General features: G+C 37.1%; 1 protein-coding gene across 1 annotated transcript in view; it reads right to left on the minus strand.

Annotated features, from left to right (window-relative positions):
- Positions 1-1,704: 1,704 nt before the first annotated feature.
- LOC121872998 (serine/threonine-protein kinase PAK 2-like) overlaps positions 1,705-22,442 on the minus strand; it is a 31,570-nt gene continuing 10,832 nt past the window's right edge. The window contains exons 4-11 of the mRNA XM_042376225.1: positions 20,882-20,928; positions 17,459-17,581; positions 16,768-16,883; positions 12,794-12,980; positions 12,275-12,400; positions 11,313-11,462; positions 10,722-10,904; positions 1,705-2,403 (exon numbers count right to left, since the gene is read on the minus strand). Coding sequence (XP_042232159.1) covers positions 2,239-2,403; positions 10,722-10,904; positions 11,313-11,462; positions 12,275-12,400; positions 12,794-12,980; positions 16,768-16,883; positions 17,459-17,581; positions 20,882-20,928 — 1,097 coding nt within the window. The 3' untranslated portion in view covers positions 1,705-2,238. The remainder of the gene's footprint in view (positions 2,404-10,721; positions 10,905-11,312; positions 11,463-12,274; positions 12,401-12,793; positions 12,981-16,767; positions 16,884-17,458; positions 17,582-20,881; positions 20,929-22,442) is intronic.

The following is a 22,442-nucleotide window of genomic DNA, read 5'->3' on the forward strand; positions in this document are numbered from 1 at the left end:
GGCTACATGGAGGACTACCGACTTCATCAGTTTCTGGGCGGGGTCCAGCTTGGTTGATGCGACGGTGGTGGTGTTTTTCAGGTAAGTGCCGAGGGTGGTGGCAGAGTCCTTGTCTTTGGGGTGAATAACATCGCCCCCTTTAGGTTGGGCCACACTGAGAACTTGGCCAGTTTATTTTGTTTCTCCATCTCTGTGATGACGGCATATGTCGTTTTCATGTCTGTTCTCGAGATCTGGAATTTTGGCAGTGTCGTTGGGTGCAAGCTGCTGGTGGTGATGGGTGACTTTTGCGCTGCTTGATGGATTTCGTTTCCCGAAAAAGCACGTCGGCTTTTTTTTTTTTTTCAACCTTCGTCCAGTTGTCGTCCTCGGTGGCGGTGGCAGAGGTGGTGAAGTTGTTGGGGGCGGTGGCAGTGGTGTGGATGGCGTTGTTCTTGGTTTTCAGGGCTTCATGGATGGCCCGCAGCTGGTCCTCTTTCTCTGTGCGGAGCCTGTCATGGTTCGGGTCATTGGGTTGGCAGTTCAGGCAGGGGTCGCGGTTAGGAGGGCATACGCACTCCATAACCAGTGGTTAAGTGGTGTTTTCTTCTTATTTGGAGGTTTTTCCTATTGTTCAGAGCCTACCTATTCCGGTTGAGTAAGTAGCAGAGAAATTTCATCACTCCCCACAGGCACTTGATGGCCTGGTGGTCGTAGAGTGGTTCCTGAATTTCTCTCCCAGAGCCCCATTTGGGGAAACCTACTTCCTAGTGTATGTGACTGCTCACTTATAGACGTGAGCTAAGGGTGAGGATTGCTACCCTCTTTCCAGGTGGACCCGCACGATCACGGTTTTCTTGGAAAGACTTGGCTAAATTATCAATATGTTAACTAAATTTCAGAATGACCAATAATTTTTATGTAAAATGCAAAAATATTTGACACCAACAAAATCAATGTTCACTCCACTGTAAACAAAGCCACACTGACGCCTGGTGGGTGAGTCAAGCGGCTCATGGGCGCACAAAAAACTAGTTCCCTGTACTGCATATATTATCAATATACAGTGGGGTATGCTATAACGAATCTAATTGGTTCTAGAACCTCGTTCGTTATAGCATTCGTTCGTTATAGGATTAATCCGTTCCAGGCCCCCAAATACAACCACTTAACATTGAAAAATTTCTGTGGAAATTGTAAAAAATACGGTACGTTATCTTACCTTAGTGTTGTTAGCATGCAGGACAGGAGGCAGAGGAGGAGAGGGGAGGAGAGAATTATGGAGAAGAGGTGGAAGGAAAGGAGTCATCCTTCCTAGCCCTCTTTGGTGACTGTTTTACAGGCACTTTGTCTGTTTATTTATAATTTCTTTCTTAGTTTCAAGGGTTATTAGCTTTCTCAATCGCTTTTGACGATTCATTGTTGTAATTGTACACTTGTATAACAAAATAGTTATAAAAATAACACGAATTTCTACATCAAGACGAAATTTCAACAAGTTCAGTGGTGCACTGACTACACAATGAACCAATATGGCGCCTGACGCTCTTGCTGTGAGCCGCGGTACAACAATATTCATGCGGCAGACGAAATAGTCCCGTATTCATCCGCGTTCGTTGTAGGAGTTGTGTTCGTTATAGCATTCTCAATTTTATAGGTAAAACCGTTCGTTATAGCATACCCCACTGTATTGCAGAGTAGACAGGGGAAAATGAAAGGTTATGATACATTTTCGGCAATGGCATTAGATTTAATAATACCACAACCTTGAATGTTGTGTATAAAATGAAATCCAATCAGAGTGAACTCGTTGGCTCACAATCCATGAGAATGCAAATGACTTACCAAGTACAGTATGTCACTATTTGTTTAACTTAAAACTAAATAATTGAAAACAAATTAATAACAAGAAGGATAACAGCAGCAACAGTGATTACTATAAAGTTATGTTCAATAAAAAATTTCATTTTTCCAAAGTAAATTATAATAGAAATAACTGGAGAATATGATTGACCTTCTTTGATGTATACCTTTAAATCAAAAGTTTTTCAAACACACAAACACCTCAGAATTACTATAACACAGCAGGTTACCATAACTTTGTAGATGGCTTCCACTATCACATTCAACCTTACTGTAAACTAAAACTTCTGATATAGGGGAGTGTCATTTTACTGTCTTATACTTTTATTACAAATTACAAAGTCAATAAGCAAAAAAATCTTCCTTTGTGCATAATATTTGTTTAAGTTTACAAAGCTATGGGGTATGGCTGATACGCTTCCCAAGGATCCTTTGAGCAGCTTCAATAAGAGGTTTAAGAGTGGTCGTGCTAACTGCTTTGGTGAGGAACTTGTGCTCTAGAAGCTCCATTGCTGATGCTCGCTTGTCTACGTCAACGTCAAGGCACCGGTTTAAGAAGTCCTGTATGGAAATAGTTTTTACAAGGTTATAAATACAGGGCATCACTATTAAAAAAAAAAATATATATATATATATATATATATATATATATATATATATATATATATATATATATATATATATATATATATATATATATATATATATATATATATATATATATACAAAGAAGTATGTCTGTGTGTGTTTGTGTGTCCGAACGAGAATCTCGGAAATTACTTTACCGATCTGTAGTGATGATGGATGGTGTTATATGTAGTGATGATGGATGATGTTATATGTAGTGATGATGGGTGGTGTTATATGTAGTGATGATCTATATCTATATAAAACAAAGATGTCTGTCTGTGTGTCCACACGAGAATCTCGGAAACTACTTTACCGATCTGTAGTGATGATGGATGGTGTTATATGTAGTGATGATGATGGATGGTGTTATATGTAGTGATGATGGATGATGTTATATGTATTGATGATGGATGTTGTTATATGTAGTGGTGATGGGTGGCGTTATATGTAGTGATGATGGATGGTGTTATATGTAGTGATGATGGATTGTTGTGGTGAGGTGTGTGTGGTGAAGATGTTGTGGTGATGTGTGGTGAAGATGTTGTGATGTGTGGTGAAGATGTTGTGGTGATGTGTGTGGTGAAGATGTTGTGGTGATGTGTGTGGTGAAGATGTTGTGGTGATGTGTGTGTGTGGTGAAGGTGATGTGTGGTGAAGATGTTGTGGTGATGTGTGTGGTGAAGATGTTGTGGTGATGTGTGTGGTGAAAATGTTGTGGTGATGTGTGTGGTGAAGACGTTGTGGTGATGTGTGTGTGTGTGGTGAAGATGTTGTGGTGATGTAATCAATTTTCCCGAAAAAATAAATCTCGTATTCAACCCCAGATAAGTTATTGTGTTGTATCAAATTCCCAGTGTTTTGTTTACAAAGTGCAGTTATAGCCAGCCCGGTGCCTGCCTGTCTTGGTGGTGTATTGGCATAACCCACAGGATGATAATGAGAAGGGAAGGAACTGTTTATCTAATGCAGAGCTACATTTTTTTTACAATATCTGTATCTGTATTTTTTTCTGTATTATAAAAGATGTTTTGTGTTTATTAAAGCGCTTCTGGAACCAAACTAATTGTTTTTTCATTTAAATCAATTAAGCTGTAATTTGTGATTTGATAATTAATTGAAGTCTTCTGGTACTTAACCCATGAATTATTATAACTCCACTGTATCTAGATTATTATGCTAAATTATATAATGCATATAACATATTTCTCAATCTACGAGTATATACTGTACTGTACAAAGTTTCTAGCAGAAATTATTAATCTATACAGTGCTACATTCCCCGTAGAAATATACCCATAAGAGAAAAGGGCCTGGAGAAAAGTTAGTTTGTTGCACCTATAAAGCTGGAAGAAGTATCTGATTGAGTTGTAAGAAAAGTAATGTCGGAAATGCAGGGTATTATTTACAATACATGGAATATTGTTGAACACTGTCCAAAGTTTTTACAGAAAGTGTAAGGCATGTGTTCTATTATGTCAGTGGAGGAACTAGTTCCCAGTAAAAGCAGGATGACTTAAAAGATATAATATATGATATCTCAACATCTGTTCAATATTTTCTTGGATGAGGTAAAAGAAAATGAAAGTAGATCCCATATATGTGAAGGGCCATTAGGGATAGTGCAGATTCTATACAGGTATACCCCGAAACCCGAGAACCCAATAATAGCCACTTCGCATAACCGACGATTAAATATAGGGGAAATATCCTGCAAGTTTTATTGATACCTCGGAGATCTGGCGAGAGGACTCTCCGCACTGCCTTTGATTCATTCCCGCCATCTTTGCTCTTGTTTACACTTGCCATGTGTTTCTGATTTTGTGTTTTTCATTATTTCCAACTTCATGTGTTAGAAAATCATGCCTAAATGCCCCAGTGATAGTTCCTCTTCTGCTAGGGCAGCTTGATGTGATGTGATAGGGTGTAATAAAAGTGGTGATGGACCAGCAAAGATTGGTACAGACTTGAGCTTGTCACCCTAGATCATCTCTACCATCCTCAACACAAGTAAATAACAGTCTCAATTTATGCTTTACATTGATTATTTAAGGCTTTTTATGCTTCCTTTCTATGACTACTTTACATTGATTAATTAAGGCTTTTTATGCTTGCTTTCTATGTCTGCTTTATTTTGTTCTTTGCTAGTGTGCACAACAAAGATACAATACAATATATCAAGGGTAGATGGGAGTTTTTGAAAGGTGACCGGTCCCTAACCCCATAAATTTGTTATGTTCTTAAGGGATTAATTGCTTCAATAACTGTCAATTCACTAACCAACGGCTTTTCCCGGTCCCTTCATGCATCGGTTATCGGGGTACACCTGCTTCACCAAGAATTTAGCCTCAGTACACAATGAGGTAACATGGCCAGCATTGCACTCAACCAACTTCACTTTCCAACTAAGGTCAGGTACATATTCATAGCTGGGTCAACCAGGAGTGCCCTAAATGCAAACCAGTCACCCTAGTAGGTAGTAGGCAGCTACCAAACAGGGAGGTACTACAGCCTGGGAAGATATTGGAAGCATAATGTATTGTGCCCGGGCGAGCTAATCCCAGAAAAAAAAAATGCCAGGAGGCAAGCATTGTATCCATTCACTTGCCACATCCATATCGGGAAGTAAGAGGTGAAAACAAAGAGTGATGGAGAAGGAAAAAGGTTGAATGGTGAGTCCAAATGAGAGATGACTGAGTCAGCTGCTAGTATATGAAAATGACAGTCTTGGTGGGTGATGCACAAAATACGTTGAACATTTTGGTGATTTGAGTATGAAAGAATATGTGGTAGGCAAAAGTTAATAGTGAATCCGACTAATCAAAGCTGCTAACTGAAATACTAATGCAATGAGTTAAAATAATCAACAGACATTTTTTAAAACAAATCACATGAAATCAACATGAAGGAGCTTTTTTATTATTAAGCATATCCATCCCCCTAAATCTAAATACAGAAAATATATTCTTCATTCGTATAAAGAGATGGCATTTTCTTATGGCATCACCATTCCATTTTCTTGAATATGGATAGCTATGTTTTACAAGCATGTTAGTATTTTCATTTGGGTAACAATTACATAATTAAGCTATTAAAGTACAGTAAAGTATCCATCAACCAGAAAGCATAGGACTAAGAGGCTTCCGTAAATTGGGTAATTATGTTAAGTGGACACTATGATAAGCATGTGTCCAAGGAAAGCGTGCAATAAACCACAGTGCTTGTGTCAATTTGGCTAGTATTATTAGTTTCTACAAATACCTGTACACTAACTTATTTAATTATTCTCTAAAATTTTCTATGTTAATAAGTCTACAAATAAACTTTCAATGTGTCATCATTATCCTACAATCACCGTATAACTTACTGTACTCCTCAAACTCACGTGAAGACAAGTAGACTCGCTGCTTACACCACCACACACAGTCAGTGAGCCAGTTGCCTGATTTTTCAATTTCTCTTCATTTACTCTCATGTAATATATGGAAAATTAAATAAATTAACATTAATCTACGTACTGTATATTTTAAATTTCAAACCAGGTATTAACAATGCTCATAATTTTTGTAAAATTTATTATTGTGTGAAATACAGTATATTTTTGGTTGGCAGATACTTCACTGTACTAGTTGAATAAGAGGCTTGATTGGTGGAGCATTGGATATATCAATAGTATACTGTACTGTACTGTACATTTTATGGATCAAACCAGGGCTGTATTACCCAATAAGTAGGCATTGTGCCTAGGGCCTATGAAAACTAAAGGGCCTACAAAATAAATTTAACCGTATTTTTATATATGTATGATAAAAACTGTGACAAATATATATTCTTCAATACATTTACTCATATAGCAAGGATAGACAGAGTAGACAGGTTAAAGGCAGAGTTATATACTGTATAAGTCAATATCATATAAATTTGGACATCATATATCTTCAAAAGTTAAAATTCATTTCACACAAACACAACACAATTCAAGCATTTAACCCTTAAAGGTCTGATGTCGTCCTAGGGCGACCAACGTAGTAGGGGTCTGATGTCGTCAATCTTGCACTTCATTTTTTTTTTCAGCATGAGTAGCGTGACTACTACTGCGGCAATAACTCATCCCCGCTCGCCCACACTTCTCCTTGACCACATCTTAAGCAAATAATCAGTACAGCAGTTGTCACCACGGCGGAAGGTCGCGCATCTACCTCTCGGGATTACCCACTTAGAATTATTATTATACAGAGTATATATATATATTTTTTTTACTGGGATTAGCCCACCCGGGCACAGGTTACTGACCCACATCGTGGCCTGGAATGTAATGTAATAATAATAATAATAATAATAATAATAATAATAATAATAATAATAATAATAATTCATAGTAAATAAAATTGTAATAAAATTGATAACGATAATAATAATAAAGAAATACAAAAAGTAAAGAAAGATCAAAAGTGAGAAACAAAAAATAAATAAATAAATAAATATATATATATATATATATATATATATATATATATATATATATATATATATATATATATATATATATATATATATATATATATATATATATATATATATATATACCTGTATACAGTATATATATATATTGTGTTGTCATTAGTAAGAGAAACAATTGCGACCCTGCAATTGTGTGTAAATGAGGCAGAAAGTCAGATCAGCAACCTGGGACTTGGTCACAATTTTTGTGATGCCATATGGCAGCAGGGTCTACCATTAGACAACACATTATGCTTCCAATATCTTCCCAGGCGGTAATACCTCCCTGTTTGGTAGCTGCCGCCACTCCAAGCCACAGATTTTAACTTCACCTGAAATATGTAGGCAGCTATTTCCAAGTGATAAATATTCAGAAAGTGAAGATTCTTAGCTTTCCAGTGAGGCAGAGAGTGAAATAGATGATCCGGAGAGTGGGGAGATGCGGCGTACCTGCTCCCACCCAAGCCAGTCTACCTACGCACAAAGGATGCTGCCTCACCCACCCCACCCACGCTGCCACAGGCTACATCTTCTGCCCTACAACAGCCTGCACCTGCTGTTCCACATCACACTGAACCTCCTGCTAAGAAACGACGTAGGAGCCCACAAGTGCGTGGGAGGAGACTACTTTCTCCACATCAAACTGCACCTTCTCGCACACCACAACCTGCACTAGCTAATGACTTTGTGTGTTGTAATTGCCAGAATTATGTGCCAAATACTTAAGTTTTTGATACCTCAGACAAAGGTATTACTGCAGCTACAAATGTGGATGATGATAGCAGTAACTTGGAAATTTTTTTATATTTTTTGATGAGGAATTGATCAGTGATATTGCAAGTGAAGCAAATAAGTATTTTGTTTTTTTGTGGTGGTGTAGAAGCATCTTCCTGTGGCTCACCTGTACAGCACTGGAAAGACACCACTAGCTGAAATGTTCGTGTTTTTTGCATTAGCAATGATGATGCCACTATCAAAGAAACACTCGGTGGTTGAGTCCTGGTCCAAAGACATTCTACTCACAACACCTGTGTTTGGCAAGTACACATCTCGTGACAGGTTCAAGCTGCTATTGAAATATCTTCACTTTGCTCATAACACCACCATGGACTGTAGCGACCTGTTGTCCAAAATTAGACCAGTGTTTATTGCACTGAAAAACAAGATGAAAGACCTATTTTTACCATTCCAAAACTTGGCATTTGATGAGTCTCATGTCTTGTTCAAAAGTAATCTTGCATTCAAGCAATACATTCCGAGCAAAGTCTTCACTTTGGAATCAAAGTGCTTGTTTTATGTGACTGTGAGATGGGAATTGTGCTTGATTTTATTGTGTACACTGGAGCTACAACTGATAGTCCTCATGATAATAAGACTGGTGTTTCCAATGGCAATTGTAAAAATGATGATGAACCTTATCTTGGGAAAGGGCACATCTTGTTTACAGATAATTGGTACTCTAGCCCTGACATGCGTAAATCTGCAAAATGGTACAAGAAACTGTTTTTCCATTTGGTTGATGTAGCTGTACTCAATTCCTACAATTATTACTTAGTAAAGACTGACAAAAAGATCAAGCTAAGGGAATTTGTGCATGATGTTGTGTACTAAACTCTTGAGAAATACGGCACAGAGAAGTTAGGAATTTATGGTCGTTCTGCATTCCAAGCACTTGGCCCTGACCGCCTTGTTGCACGAAACTACATGGCCCGTCATTATATTAAAGCCATCATACCATCTCCAAAAATACCAGGTAGCACAAGGAAACACTGAGTTAAGGGTCGGTGTTGCTGCAATGTGTGTTCATCTACATCCAACGACTTCAAATAATAAAACTCACAACATGGATGTGTGATGATTGCAAAGTGCCACTGTGCATTCCATGTTTCCCCGAGTTCCACTCGCAAACACACTTCTAACCCAAAAGAGAGTGGTGAATGTACTGTATATAGTGTTATAATAAGGAACCATGTGAAGTTTGTAAGAATATGGAGTGAGTTGGTAGTGCACGTCTGATAGTTCACTCCCAGATGCACGATAACTGCCACACGGGTGCTGAGGTACGATGTCTTGCTGACTTCTCCGACTCGCCAACAACTGTAGGTGTTGAGTACAGTAATAATTGTTATTTCCTGTGGCCCCATGTGGGGCGAGCGTCCACCAGCTCCAAGTAAGGGCACTTGACTGTGTAGAGCCCCCTGAGATGCTTATACATCTCAATTAGGACCCCCTGGTCTGTCTGTAGTACAGTATAAGCTAATCAAGTTCAGGAGCTCCAATCTCACAGGGTAGCTGAGGTGCCATAGTGTAGGCACCAGTCTGGTGGCCTCCTTTGGACATTTTCAATCAACTGACAGTCCCTAACATATCTTGGGGACCAGACGGGGAAGCACTTCGTTCTTGAAGATTGATACGAGAGACGGACCATCTAGATATCTGAACGATTTTCTTATAAGACCTAACAATTTTGTTTCCTGATTTACCTTCTTCTCGCAATGGCCTGAGAACTTCAGCTCATTGTCAACATACACATCTAGATCCTTTTCACATTGTCTCAATTAAAGCAGTTTCTTTGTCCTGTTAGGACATATGATATGCCTCCTTACCGTTGGTACGACCCAGGTGTATCCTCTCACACTTCGTGACATTGAATCTTAGCAGCCATTTCTTCGACCATTCTTGGAGCTCACAGAGATCCTTCTGCAGCTCTTCACAGTCTGCATGGTTCTTAATTTCCAGAAATAACTTGGCGTCATCCGCAAACATTTGTATGGAGGAATGTACAGCATCAGGCATATCATTTATGAAGCAAACAACCAACAGACGGCCCAGTACACTACAACAACAACCAGGGTCTTATTTTCTTCAGTTTCAGGTGGATAACTGGCATTATGGGTGTAAACACTGACAACACTGCCGTCTCTTATCCTCTTGTGGGTTTTTCATTAATTGTATTGTTTTTGGGGAAAAAGAGGGTAAAAAGCCACACAAAAGATATGAAAAGGTCACACTTGGGAACACATCTCATTGTTATTGCTTTATTTTAATGGTAATTAATGATTCGCAATACGATGATTCACCTTACACTGCAACATTGGAAGCCACATTACCGTCGTTATTCGAGGCTTTACTATATATATATATACGACCCGACCAATGGATATTGATGAATATTTGATGGATATCATTAAAGCAAGTTGTTTTGATTGAATTTAGAGAGATGATTTCAATTTATAACCATCGTTAAAGCGGAATATCACATCTCAGGATATCTATCTCAAGGTTACCTGTATATGACATTATGACCATACAAAATAACAACTGCCACTGTCTTATTATAACACCATGACCTTCCTACTGTAAGTAGTTACTCCCAGTTCTCATAATATCAAACAATAACTTTATTTTAATTGTTCCATAACTACTCTTTCTTCCCAATTATTCTAACATAACACACTATCCTTAAATCTGTCAGCCAGTCCCTTTTCTGACAGCATTTCTCCTATGTTTTACATTATATATTTCGTTCGGAGACCTAATTTCACTGATATAATTGTATTGAATAATTAGGACAAACAACTCTGGAAACTTACTATAAAGGACTTTATTGTGCCTTTTCATATAATACCTGTAGTTGTTTACTTCTAAAACTATGGTGTAAATTTATCCCAAGATGGAATGCCAATACTGTATGCCTAAAACTTAAGAGACTCGTTTCTCAAATGAAGATATATCAATATACTGTACTGTACCTGAAACTCGGGGGTCAATTTATTCCATGAAGAAACCACAGGTTTGCCATTTGAAGCAATGAGATAGAGGGCACGAAGTGGTGTCTCTTTCAAGTACGGTGGTTCACCTTCAATCATCTCAATGGCCATGATACCAAGAGACCAAATATCAACCTTCTTTCCATAATGTTTACGAGTCACAACCTGGAAAATAAGTGGAGCAATTTCAGATACATTCAGGAGCCAGTGCATGCCCAGTACTGGCCAACTGTGCATAAAAGAGATGTGACCGACCGCCCAAGCAGCCAAAGAGCCGATCAGTGGCAAAGAGGGTATAAGTAAAGTAAAAATGAGACGCCACTGTATACAAATGATGACCTTGACCTTTAAACCCAAATTTCATGGTAATTGATGAATAAAAGCTCAAGTAATCATCCAGAGCCCATCAACAGTATATGAAAAAAGACAGATAGACTCACAAACACAGACTCTAGGAGAAACTGAATTCAGTATACCCCCTTTGAAGTTTCTTTTGTATAAGATTTTAATTCTAGCTTACAGTAGGTCTCCACTATATAGTTTAGATATTAACCAACTGTGTTTATGCATTACCTCGGGAGCCATCCAGTATGGGGTTCCAACCATGGTTTGGCGTTTCTCATCACCTATAATGTTAGCACAGAAGCCAAAGTCCGTCACTTTAACTGAACCATCTTTACCAAGGAGAACATTATCTGACTTGATATCTCGATGAATTATTCCCTATAAAAAATATACATATATTATAATAACACATTAAACATTGTGTAGTATGTTATATAACATATAAAGGGTCCTGTTATCGTCAAAGAAATTACATATCATCTGTCTAATGAGGCAGCACATTGGTATATAAGCTACAGTAAAAATAACTACTGTATAATAGAGAAATGATTCCTTTCACAATCCAAAATAGAATCTAACATTAGGTATAACTCCTTTCAAAAGTTACAGAAGTAGAGTGTATAATCTCACCCATACTGCATTGAAAATTAAAATTTTAACTTGCATTTTTTAAGTACAACAAGACCCCCTAAGTCAGACTTCCATAAATCGGAAACCCCCTTTAGTCGGATTAGGGTCTGTGGGTCTGCCATCACTCACCCTATACTTCAGAGTCAGAATTGGTGATAATCCCCAATCTGTCACCTTGCATCCTCGATTCCAACAGTGATTAAACGAAGAAATAAATGCTAGTTTTAAGTGAAACTACAGTAAAGTAGGTTTAAGTGGTCCCCCTTTGTCCTCCAACTCAAATTCCATCAAAATTCATCTGCTACAATGTAATTGCACTGTAAATAAGTATTGTTAACTTGATTTTTTATGTGAATATTCAGCAAAATGGTGATCGAAATTACCGATGAGGAGAGAGTGTGTGGGGGAGTTCTATACAAATCGGATTTTCAGATGAGTAGGACTAGCTTGAGCCCCATATAGTCCGAATTAGAGGAGTGTTACTGTACTCCCTAAAGTTCAACTTTAAAGGTTTAATAATTAGCAAATTTTCACAGAAAAAGTTCTTTTTACAGACATACGTTTTCATGAAGGTAATCTAGACCCTTCAAAGTATGATGACACACAGCAGCAATCTGACTTTCTTTCATTATAGTTTCTGTCACAACATCAGTCAGAGGTCCACCATCAAGCAGCTCCATCACCACCTAGAGGTTAAATAAAAGACTATACCGTACTGTAAACTAATTGAAATAAAAACACAAGTTACCTAAAGATAATATATCCCCAGGGTCCTAAAGGTGAAATAGACTATCTATTTATACTGTATCTATGTATATCTATCTATATCTATCTATCTATACACATACAGTACACACTACCAGATTCCATCAAAAAATACTAGAGATGTTGATTTTACATACATTTGGGCATGCTTACCGGAGCAGCATGAAATAACATTAAAAACTGTTAAATCAGTTGATTTTACTCAGACACGCACACAAAATTACTGCAGTACAGTATATCCTAAAATCAGAATTTTCAATGTAGCCAGTAAAGCTTTTATTCATCTCCCATCATTCTCATGAATATTACCTTACCCATAAATGGTTGTTCAGCAAAAACACGTCGAGGAAGTTGACCAGGTTCTCATGCTGGAGATCTTTCATTACCCTTATCTCAGTCAAAATCAGTTCCTTTTTGGGTTGTTTGTCAAGATCAATGTCTTTAACTGCAACCTTACGACCACTAGCTTTCTCCTGAGCAATAAACACTGTTCCAGAAGCCCTAGAAAGAAAGGGCATTAGCATAAATTGCTCTATTTCTAGATGTAGTTATTACAATCACTTAATCTCCTGTCTCTTTGTGCTGAATAAAATTAACTGATATGAACCAAATAAAAGTCAAATTAGTGTTCCGCAGTGAAAGGGCTAAAGGATTGTTATTTGAAAGGCAATAATTGTAAAGGCTCTTAATAATGATGTAGTGAGAATAATTCAGAGAACAAAAAAATAGCTTGCCTAACACTCCAAGTCATGTTGTTTACAGGAAGCAAATACTACAAGCCATAACCATAATAGCAATTTGCTTTCCAATGTGCTTGAAAAATACCACTTATTAAACACTAGTACACATACATGCATAAGATAAAATACACTGTACCAATTTTTCTTGCCAGGGGACTCGCAAGAAAAAGATTTACCAGTAAATTAACTCGATGGGCATCAATCATGGATATACTGTATCTATGATAAACAATAGGTGTCGGCTGGCGGCGATCATGGATATATCTGTGATGAAATGTTACCAGACCTCATGGCACACATCACAGGATCATGAGTCAATTACAGCCGGACGCGAGCCAAACATGCAGCGGCGTCATATAGGTGACCTTTCCTGTCCGGCTTAAGAGGCTGCTGAGCTCGCTCTTTTGTACATATGTGTGTGTATGGCGGGGGGGTTTGTGTATGTGTGTATATATATGTGTGTGTATGTTTGTAAGTGTGTGTGTGCATATGTGTTTGCATGTGTGTTTGTATGTGTGTGTGTGTATTTGTTTGTGTGTATGTGTCAGACTGGGAAGAGTGTGTTGAGGATTTGCCTCTCATACCATTTTTTTACTTGCCCTGATAATGTTAAGGAAAATTTATTAGCCTCGATTATTTTTGGTGTAAGGGTCTGACACTGACAGGTGTTTTGCCATATGCAATTTTTCTAATGGAATTCAATATTAGTTTTGAAATTTAAGGTTTAAATTCAAGGTACAGTATAGCTGTTAATAATTTATCAATACTGCAAAAACTGTGAACAAAGTGAGAAGGATTGCATAAAACAGTGAAAGCTGCATGTATATTTTATTATTATTTACATATACTGTATCATATTATATAGTATGCTAATAAATAATAATGAATACACACAATGGCATCTACCGGGCACCATTGCCCGACGCCTCACTGTCCTCACTAAACCGTGACAGGATCCATCCACACTCACACTCCTAAATGATACTGCTAATGGAGCTGGAATGACCTATTGTAGTTTGTACAGGAATATCAGTTATGGAGCATTTCATAACAATGTTTTACACTTCTTCATACTGAACAGGCATACAATATTAAAATTATACAAATGCCTAGTAGCTTAGAATAAACTGTTCTTTCCCATTAAATAATACATTAGGCAAAACAATTTGATAACCACAATAAGAGTCTCAATCAATCAGAGTACCGTCCTCATATCTGAGGGTTGGCGACCACAGTCTTCCACTCTAAATGTTCTCAAGCTGTTTTTACCAATCCTCCAAGGTTTGGTATCTCTCTGGAGACCCACATTTTAATTTCTTTCATCCATCCATCCCAGTCTCTGCCTTGTCCTGGCTCACATACCCTCAGCTTTACCCATTAATATTTCTGTAATTATCCTTCATCCCTAATTATATGACCAAAGTATCTCATTTTTCTTTTCTTTACATTTCAAGTACAGGTTGGAACCTGTTAATCCGGGACTTGATAGTCCAGCAGCTTCGATGATTCGGGATTGTGTCGTGGCTCACTTCTAGTGGCTGTTGATACTATTTTACCTTTAAATACTTATAATTTACCCTTAAATATGGCTCCTGAGACCAACAAGCAATGGAAGTGGTTGTAATGTGGCAAAACATAAGTAAGTGACATTAACTATTTTAGAAAAGATGTCTATGCTGAAGAAATTAGACAGTAATAATACATTTTATGCATCATTTTGCCTTTTTTAACCTTGGCTTCGATGGTTCGGAATTTTTTTTAATCCGGAACCGGTCTGGTCCCAAGCTTCCCAGATTAGCGAAGTCAAACCTGTACTGTATTTCTCATGATATTTTAGCCAATCTTATTACTTCTTCATTTGTTTTCTGTCAGTGTAGGTTATTCTTAGCATTTGCCTATAACACCACATTTCAAAGGCCTCCAACCTCTTTCTGGGGTCTACTGAAAGGGTCCATGCTTCTGACCCATACATCTGTCCTTGCCATATAAAGCCTTTCAGCAGCCTCTTTCTCAATGTGTAGTTAAAGTTTCTTTTCATTATGTCTTTTAGATTTGTAAGTGCTGTTTTTGCTTGCCCTATTCTTGTTTTAATTTCTATCATACATCTACCATCACAGCTAATGTTACAGTGGTCCCTCGGTTAACGAGCACAATTCGTTCTAGAAGGTTGCTCGTTAACCGAAAACATTGTTTCAATGGGTTTTTGGGTAATTGGTTCCAGCTCACCGAAAATTGCCTAAATTCAACAAAAAAGGTAGAAAAGTACACTTACTTTGAGGTGTGTATGTAGAAGGCTCCTGGATGATGATGATGATGATGATGATGATGATGGGAATTAGAATGGGGGTGGAGGAGAAGGGAGAAGAGAAGGCATTGGGGTGGAAGAGAAGTCACCCCATGGCGCCATTTCACCCATAAAATTTTAGTTCTCTTGGTGTAATTCAAGATTATTTTCTTTAAATCAACACTGCACTGCATTATATATTGTCAATATGCAATATAAATTTCAAAATGACCAATAATTTGCTTGCAAACATAGAAAAAAAGCGTTTAGTTGAAGAGAGTCGCAAGTAAGATGTTACCTCCACTGAAAAAACAGAGAGACTGACGCCTGTTTGGTGTGGTGACAGGCTGGATGGCGCGCATAAAACTAGTTTCCTTACCTTCAATTATGTTCAATAATTGTTAAAATGACTAAAAAATTTAATATTAAACTTTTAAAATTATTGAATAGTATAAACTTCTTGATATTTACTAAAATGGTAAGGAATATAAGCCCTAGAACCGATTACTGTATTGGCAGACTAATACTACAGCTGGTGGACCACCAAATGCAAGCAAAAACATGTTGAGGTCGGCTCGTAAGAAACTTGTTAATCGAGGGATTGCTCGTTAACCGAAGTTAAGAATCTTATGGAAGGTAACTCGTTAACCGAAATCTCATTAACCGAGGCGCTCGTTAACCGAGGGACCACTGCACGTGTCCGTGTCAAATTTCTGGTTCTGGGATTGTCCGAAAGATGGCGCACACACCAGACCGCCAGTCATTGTTGACTTAGCGCCATATTTGAGTATCAGTGTTGTGTTGCCCTGCAATTTTCGTTCATATTTCAGTGATTAGGCATCTTTCAGCAAGAGGAAGTATGTGACCCTTTCTGTGAACCAGAAACTGGAACTTATAAGGAAGTTAGAGGCTGGTGCTTCGGTGGCTAGAGTTTGTGACGAGTATGGTGTTAAAAAGCAAACAGTTTCGGACATACGCAAGGCTAAGGAAAAACTCACTACATTTTCTCTGAAATATAATGAACTTAAAAAAAAAAAAATAAATATATATATATATATATATATATATATATATATATATATATATATATATATATATATATATATATATATATATATATATATATATATATATATATATATATATATATATATATATATATATATATATATATATATATATATATATATATATATATATATATATATATAATTTTTTTTTTAGTGTCAATAATAAATTAATTAGCTGAAGTTCACATACATACCCGGCTCCCAGTTCCTTATCACGTTTGTACACTGTTTCGGGGTTCCTGGGAGAACAAAGCAGCTTAAATTGCTTCATTACCTCCTCATCACTCATTTTAGGACTTTTCTTCCGTACCTTTAGAAGAGAACAATCATAATGTCTATTAGTCATTCACCAAGATGCCATAAATGGAGTGAATTAAATTTATGACATTTAGATATTCCTGTCATCAGCATCACCATTTTACAGGTATTTTCCACACTTGCGTGGGTTAGCCATGATCACCTGATGGCATGGATGTTCCAGTTGCTACCAAGCAAATTTGATGCAAGTTTTAAGGAAGGATGGCCTTCCTTTAGTTAACCCACTTTTACAGAATGGGAAATGGGCATTATATGCAAGACTTCTAAAATCAGACATGCCATTGAATTCCTGGGTGACCTGTTTTCTGCTAAAATATAGTCTTTTAAGACAACAACAAACTCTCAAACAGGTACAAGCTAACACTTGCTATCTTGTTTTGAAGTGCATACTACTGTACACAATATAAACCATCATAGCTGCTCAATACTTATGAATTGTTATAATTTCTTTACAGTCATAATTCAAAGTGTATTACTTGTATAACATAAATATATTATCAAGAGAAGCTTATTTATAAAATTGGATTTATTTAGTTCATCAAAACAACTGACGAGGATGACAATGACCTGCACAGGGCTTGGGGCAACCTTATCTTCTGCTCTGTCTACTTGATCCTCTGATTTTAAGGTAATATTGGAGGCCTGGTCGTTAGACTGCTCTTCTTTTCTATTAATCTGATCCTCTTCTGGCTAGAGTAAAAAAAAAATATGATTACAATACCTGTACTGAAAATGCATTCAATAATTCAATGTAAATTTGTCAACTTGTATTTCCTAGTACAGTGGGGTATGCTATAACGAACGGATCCTACTACGAATATTCCTATAACGAACGGTTTTACCTATAAAATTGAGAATGCTATAACGAACGCAACTCCTACAACGAACGCGGATGAATACGGGACTATTTCGCCTGGCGCATGAATATTGTTGTACCGCGACCCACAACAAGAGCGTCAGGCGCCATCTTTGTCTCATTGTGTAGCCAGTGCACCACTGTTATTGTTGAAATTTCGTCTTTTGATGTGGAAATTCGCATTATTTGTATAACTATTTTGTTATACAAGTATACAATTGTAACAATGAGTCGTCCAAAGCGAGTGAGAAAGCTAATAACCCTTGAAACTAAGAAAGAAATTATAAAGAAACGTGAGAATGGAAGAAGCATTGCGAAACTTAGTGATGAATATGGGATGGCTAAATCGACTATATGTACGATTTTGAAGAATAAAGGGGAGTTAAAACTGTGCAAGTGGCAAAGGGAATCTTTAGACTTAGCAAAGCAAAGTGTAATGTGATTGAAGAGATGGAAAATTTAATCTTAGTGTGGATAAAGGAGAAAGAAATGGCAGGTGGTAACATTAGTGAAGCTATAATTTGTGAGAAGGCCAGACAATTGTTTGAGGACCTTAAAGCCAAGACTCCCAGTGGAAGTGATAGTGATGTGCCAGTGTTTAGGGGTACCTGCATGCTGAATAACACTAAGGTAAGATAAAGTACCGTATTTTTTACATTTTCCACAGAATTTTTTCAGTGTTAGGTGGTTGTATTTGGGGGCCTGGAACGGATTAATCCTATAACGAACGAATGCTATAACGAACGAGGTTCTGGAACCAATTACGTTCGTTATAGCATACCCCACTGTATTTAATAGTGATGCCGTTTGAGTACCAACACAGGAAACCAAATTTCCAAGATGCTATATTGTTTCACTTACTTTTTTCTCTCATACCATTCCAAACTCACTCTTGTGCTGTCATATCTGCTATAACCATTCACAATTGTTCCTATCTTAATACCAATACTTCATATCAGTGTACTATCAAGTTATCTGCTGAAGGCATCCAAAATATTTCACATCTTACAATGAACATGCGCTTATCTCAGAGGTAAACCATTTAATTTGTGTAAGAGGAATGTCATGATGAAGTGTTGAATTAAAGTTAGTACAGTATATTTTATCTGCAACCTTATATAATTTACAGCTGATTCGCCAGGCAAGAAGATGACGGTGGCAGTGCGTATGATGGGTTTGGGGGGTGAAGGGGGGGGGGGTGAAAATTGCAATTAAATGCCAGGTAGCGACTTGTCCTCCTAATATTACTTATTAAGTAATTATTAGATGTTTTAATTGCCTGTATGTTGGCCTGGCGAGTTATTGCTAGGCACTAACATACCTACGTATAAAGCTAGGCGTCGCATTCTGGGTTGAACAAAAATATATTATTCAGTGCAGAACCTCAAATCTGGGACCCTTGGGACCAAGTCTCAGAAAGGATATTATCAGGAAATTTCTCCCTTTGCTGGAAATTTTATGTGTGATTGAAAGGCCTACTGCAAGTAATGATCCAGTTTATCAACCCTGTGAAGCTGAGCATTATCAAAATTGCCAAGTCAGTGTGCCCTAACCACACATGGTAGTAAAGCATATACTGTACTGTAGTGTGGTTCACGTGTTCAGATTTTGGCTGTCGTTCAGTTTATTTTAGATGTTTTCAAACCTATACATTTTTAGAAATTACAGAGCTTAACCAATCAAAAAACCAATGTTTCCATTTTCCCAGAAATATGTATGGCAGCCATCTTGGATTTTCAAAAATTACCACCTGCAAAGGCATTTTTCTCAATATTTCAGTTTCTAAACCATCCAGGGTCCTCATGTTAAGGGCTAAACATACATATTCAGGGGCAAAGAATCCAATGCTACCAGACATAATGTGGTACAACCACTTCTGGGGCCATTATGCATTTCGTCAAACAATTTTTATGATATTAAAATATACAACACATACAAACATGAACTGTAACAATTCTGTGGAGGTAGCTGTATTTACAGTGGTTCCCTTTGTTAAATTTGCAGGTTCCAGTACATGTACACCTGGTATAAAAAGTATCATTCAGAAAGGGTCCGATGAATTTGGAACCGAACAATCCTGTGGTCTCACTGGGGTTGGTAGGCATGATTGTGAGAAATTGCCTACCTATTATGGTTGGCCTAATTTAGTTATTTCATTCAAAATATAAAATTAGTTTGTTGCATTATGATTGGTGAATAACATTATGCCTTATGAGCCTTTATCAAAACCTTCATTTGTGGTGTCATTTTGTTTCACACAAGAATTATAAATTTACTTTTTTTTACCAAGTGTACATCATGAGTGACATGCCCTCTCTGGCTATCAGAAAGTTCCGGTGAAGAGGGATTCCGGCTAATGGGGATATTACTGTATACTGTATGTGTTCCTCACACTAAAAGTATAAAATAAAATATTAATGTCTTTATATTGTAAGTTGTTATGCTTAATTATATACAGTAGCTAATTGATACATGGCATCTTTGGCATGCCCATTTTTCAGAAAATTTGGACCTTTGCCTGTGAAAAAAGTATCATCTGGCATAAGTTATCGCATATGTTTTGCTATAATTTTACCAATATGGCCTATAGTATATGTGAACAAGTACTGTAACATCTAGCAAAAGTTATCTCAAATTTTTGGTTAATCTGACTAATATTACAGTAATTTCATAAGTAATGTGAAAACAATAATAATATACATTCCAATATAATGGTGCCAGTGCCATTTCCTTGAATGCTCACTTACTTATGCAGTCTTTGCTATACCCAAACATACCCCAAAGTGTTGGATCAAAATTGCATCACCTCTCTTTTACACTCTCAAAATACACACAGTATTGGGTTGAGGCTTAGCCTTAAGCTTTCTGGACCCCCCCCCCCCAGCACATTAACAGCCACATGAATTCTCTTTCTCAGTCTATCGTCTCAGATTTAGCCATAAATCTGATTCTATCAGTAGACCCAATTCTTCACTCTTTAATATCAGATCTTTAACATCGCCATGATTTGGGCACCTGCCGATTCCATGTTGGACTTGGTGTACTTCGTAAAAAATAAACATTGATTTTTCTATTCTCTTCATTTCTCATTAATTCCTAAAGTGTTACACAAAATACTTCCAATCAGTCCTCACCTTCTTGACTGATGTAAAGTCCTCAACAATTTCACACGAATCTTTACCTAGAAAAAAGAATTTGTTAAAAAACTATTATAATACTTGTTATTAAAATCATTAATGTACCAAGTACAGTACCGAAAATCACTAAACTTCAAATAATGAAACAAACAAAGTAAAGTACATAATTGAAGAATAGTCATAAAACTATGTCTGACAGGGAAAAGTCTTGATTGTACAGTTTGTTAAAAATACAATGAAATTACAGTTCACATGTACAGTAGTATATAGTAGTGAACCTGTCAGTAATTTTTCCGTTAACCAGAATCCCCAATCCCCGGAACTCTCCAATAGCCAGAATTGAATTAGCCCTGAAAAATTCCAGGTAAATTATCTCTATTACAAGGCTGCCAACGAGTTCCGAGGATGAATATCAAGCACATTTTCCAGAAAAATTTTGAGAGGTTCCTAGAAGAGAATCTCTCCAAACCTCTCCATTCTGGGCCTTGGAATAAATTTTCCAGGAGTTCTGAGAGATTGCATCAAGCTCCAATGTGTCCCCACATGCATGGGTGCTTGGATTGCTGCTGCCATTACTGCTATTATAGAAGGTTGTTCCCTCATTAGCTTCTGTTTTTGCATACAATTTGTGTTGTGCAGTACTGTATATTACTGTACCAGCACACAATCGGCCAAGAATACTGTACAGTGTTAAAGCGGTGTTAAGACTTAAAAATTGATTAGTTACATACGTATACTGTACTGTACATTCAGTAAGTGGGGAACCCTGGAGCACCTTATCTTACCGGTAGTTAATTATTCAAGACATCTTCAGGTCATAAGACCCACTAATCACCCACCACAACAATGGATGACCTGACAATGCATCTTCAAATCAGTAATATGAGATGAACTAATCCCCCACCCCACCTCCATAGTAAGTGTCAAGCCATAACAAATTATTAGTTATGTACAGTATTACATTCAGCAGAGTGGACAGTATGCCTACTGTAGGCTCAAGATGACATCATCTGCTGCTAAGTACAATACAATCCATACAGTACAGGGGGTCCCTGACTTGCGAACATCCGACTTATGAATGCCCCGCCGATATGAACGAGGTTAAACTTGAAATTTACAGTATTTTATTTACCTGATGCCTTACTTTCTACTTTCCTTTTCTGTATTTTGTCATTCTATTTCTTCTTTTGTCTTAAATTAGGTGATTTTAGATGTATATAAGGAATTAGGCTATGATATAGTGGGATTTTAAACATTGTTTTGTAAGTACGGTATGCACATTGCATGTTCCGACTTTAAGTACAAATACGACTTAGGAACGGAACCCGTTGGTAACCCGCCTCGCATGCCCATATCTTATATATTTTTTTATTTTTAAAACATATTTACTTCACCAAACTTTTAAATTAACTATTCAGGGTTATTTGGGTAAAAAATTGTCTTTATAAATCGATTATAACTGATTTTCTAGACTCCGGAAACAACATTTCTTATGTACGTATTTAAAAAAAAAAATTAAGTCCTCATCATTATATTGTGTTGAAATATTTTGTTTCAG

The sequence above is a fragment of the Homarus americanus genome, unplaced genomic scaffold (genome assembly GCF_018991925.1).
Source record: "Homarus americanus isolate GMGI-L3 unplaced genomic scaffold, GMGI_Hamer_2.0 scaffold11022, whole genome shotgun sequence".
Taxonomy (NCBI): domain Eukaryota; kingdom Metazoa; phylum Arthropoda; class Malacostraca; order Decapoda; family Nephropidae; genus Homarus; species Homarus americanus.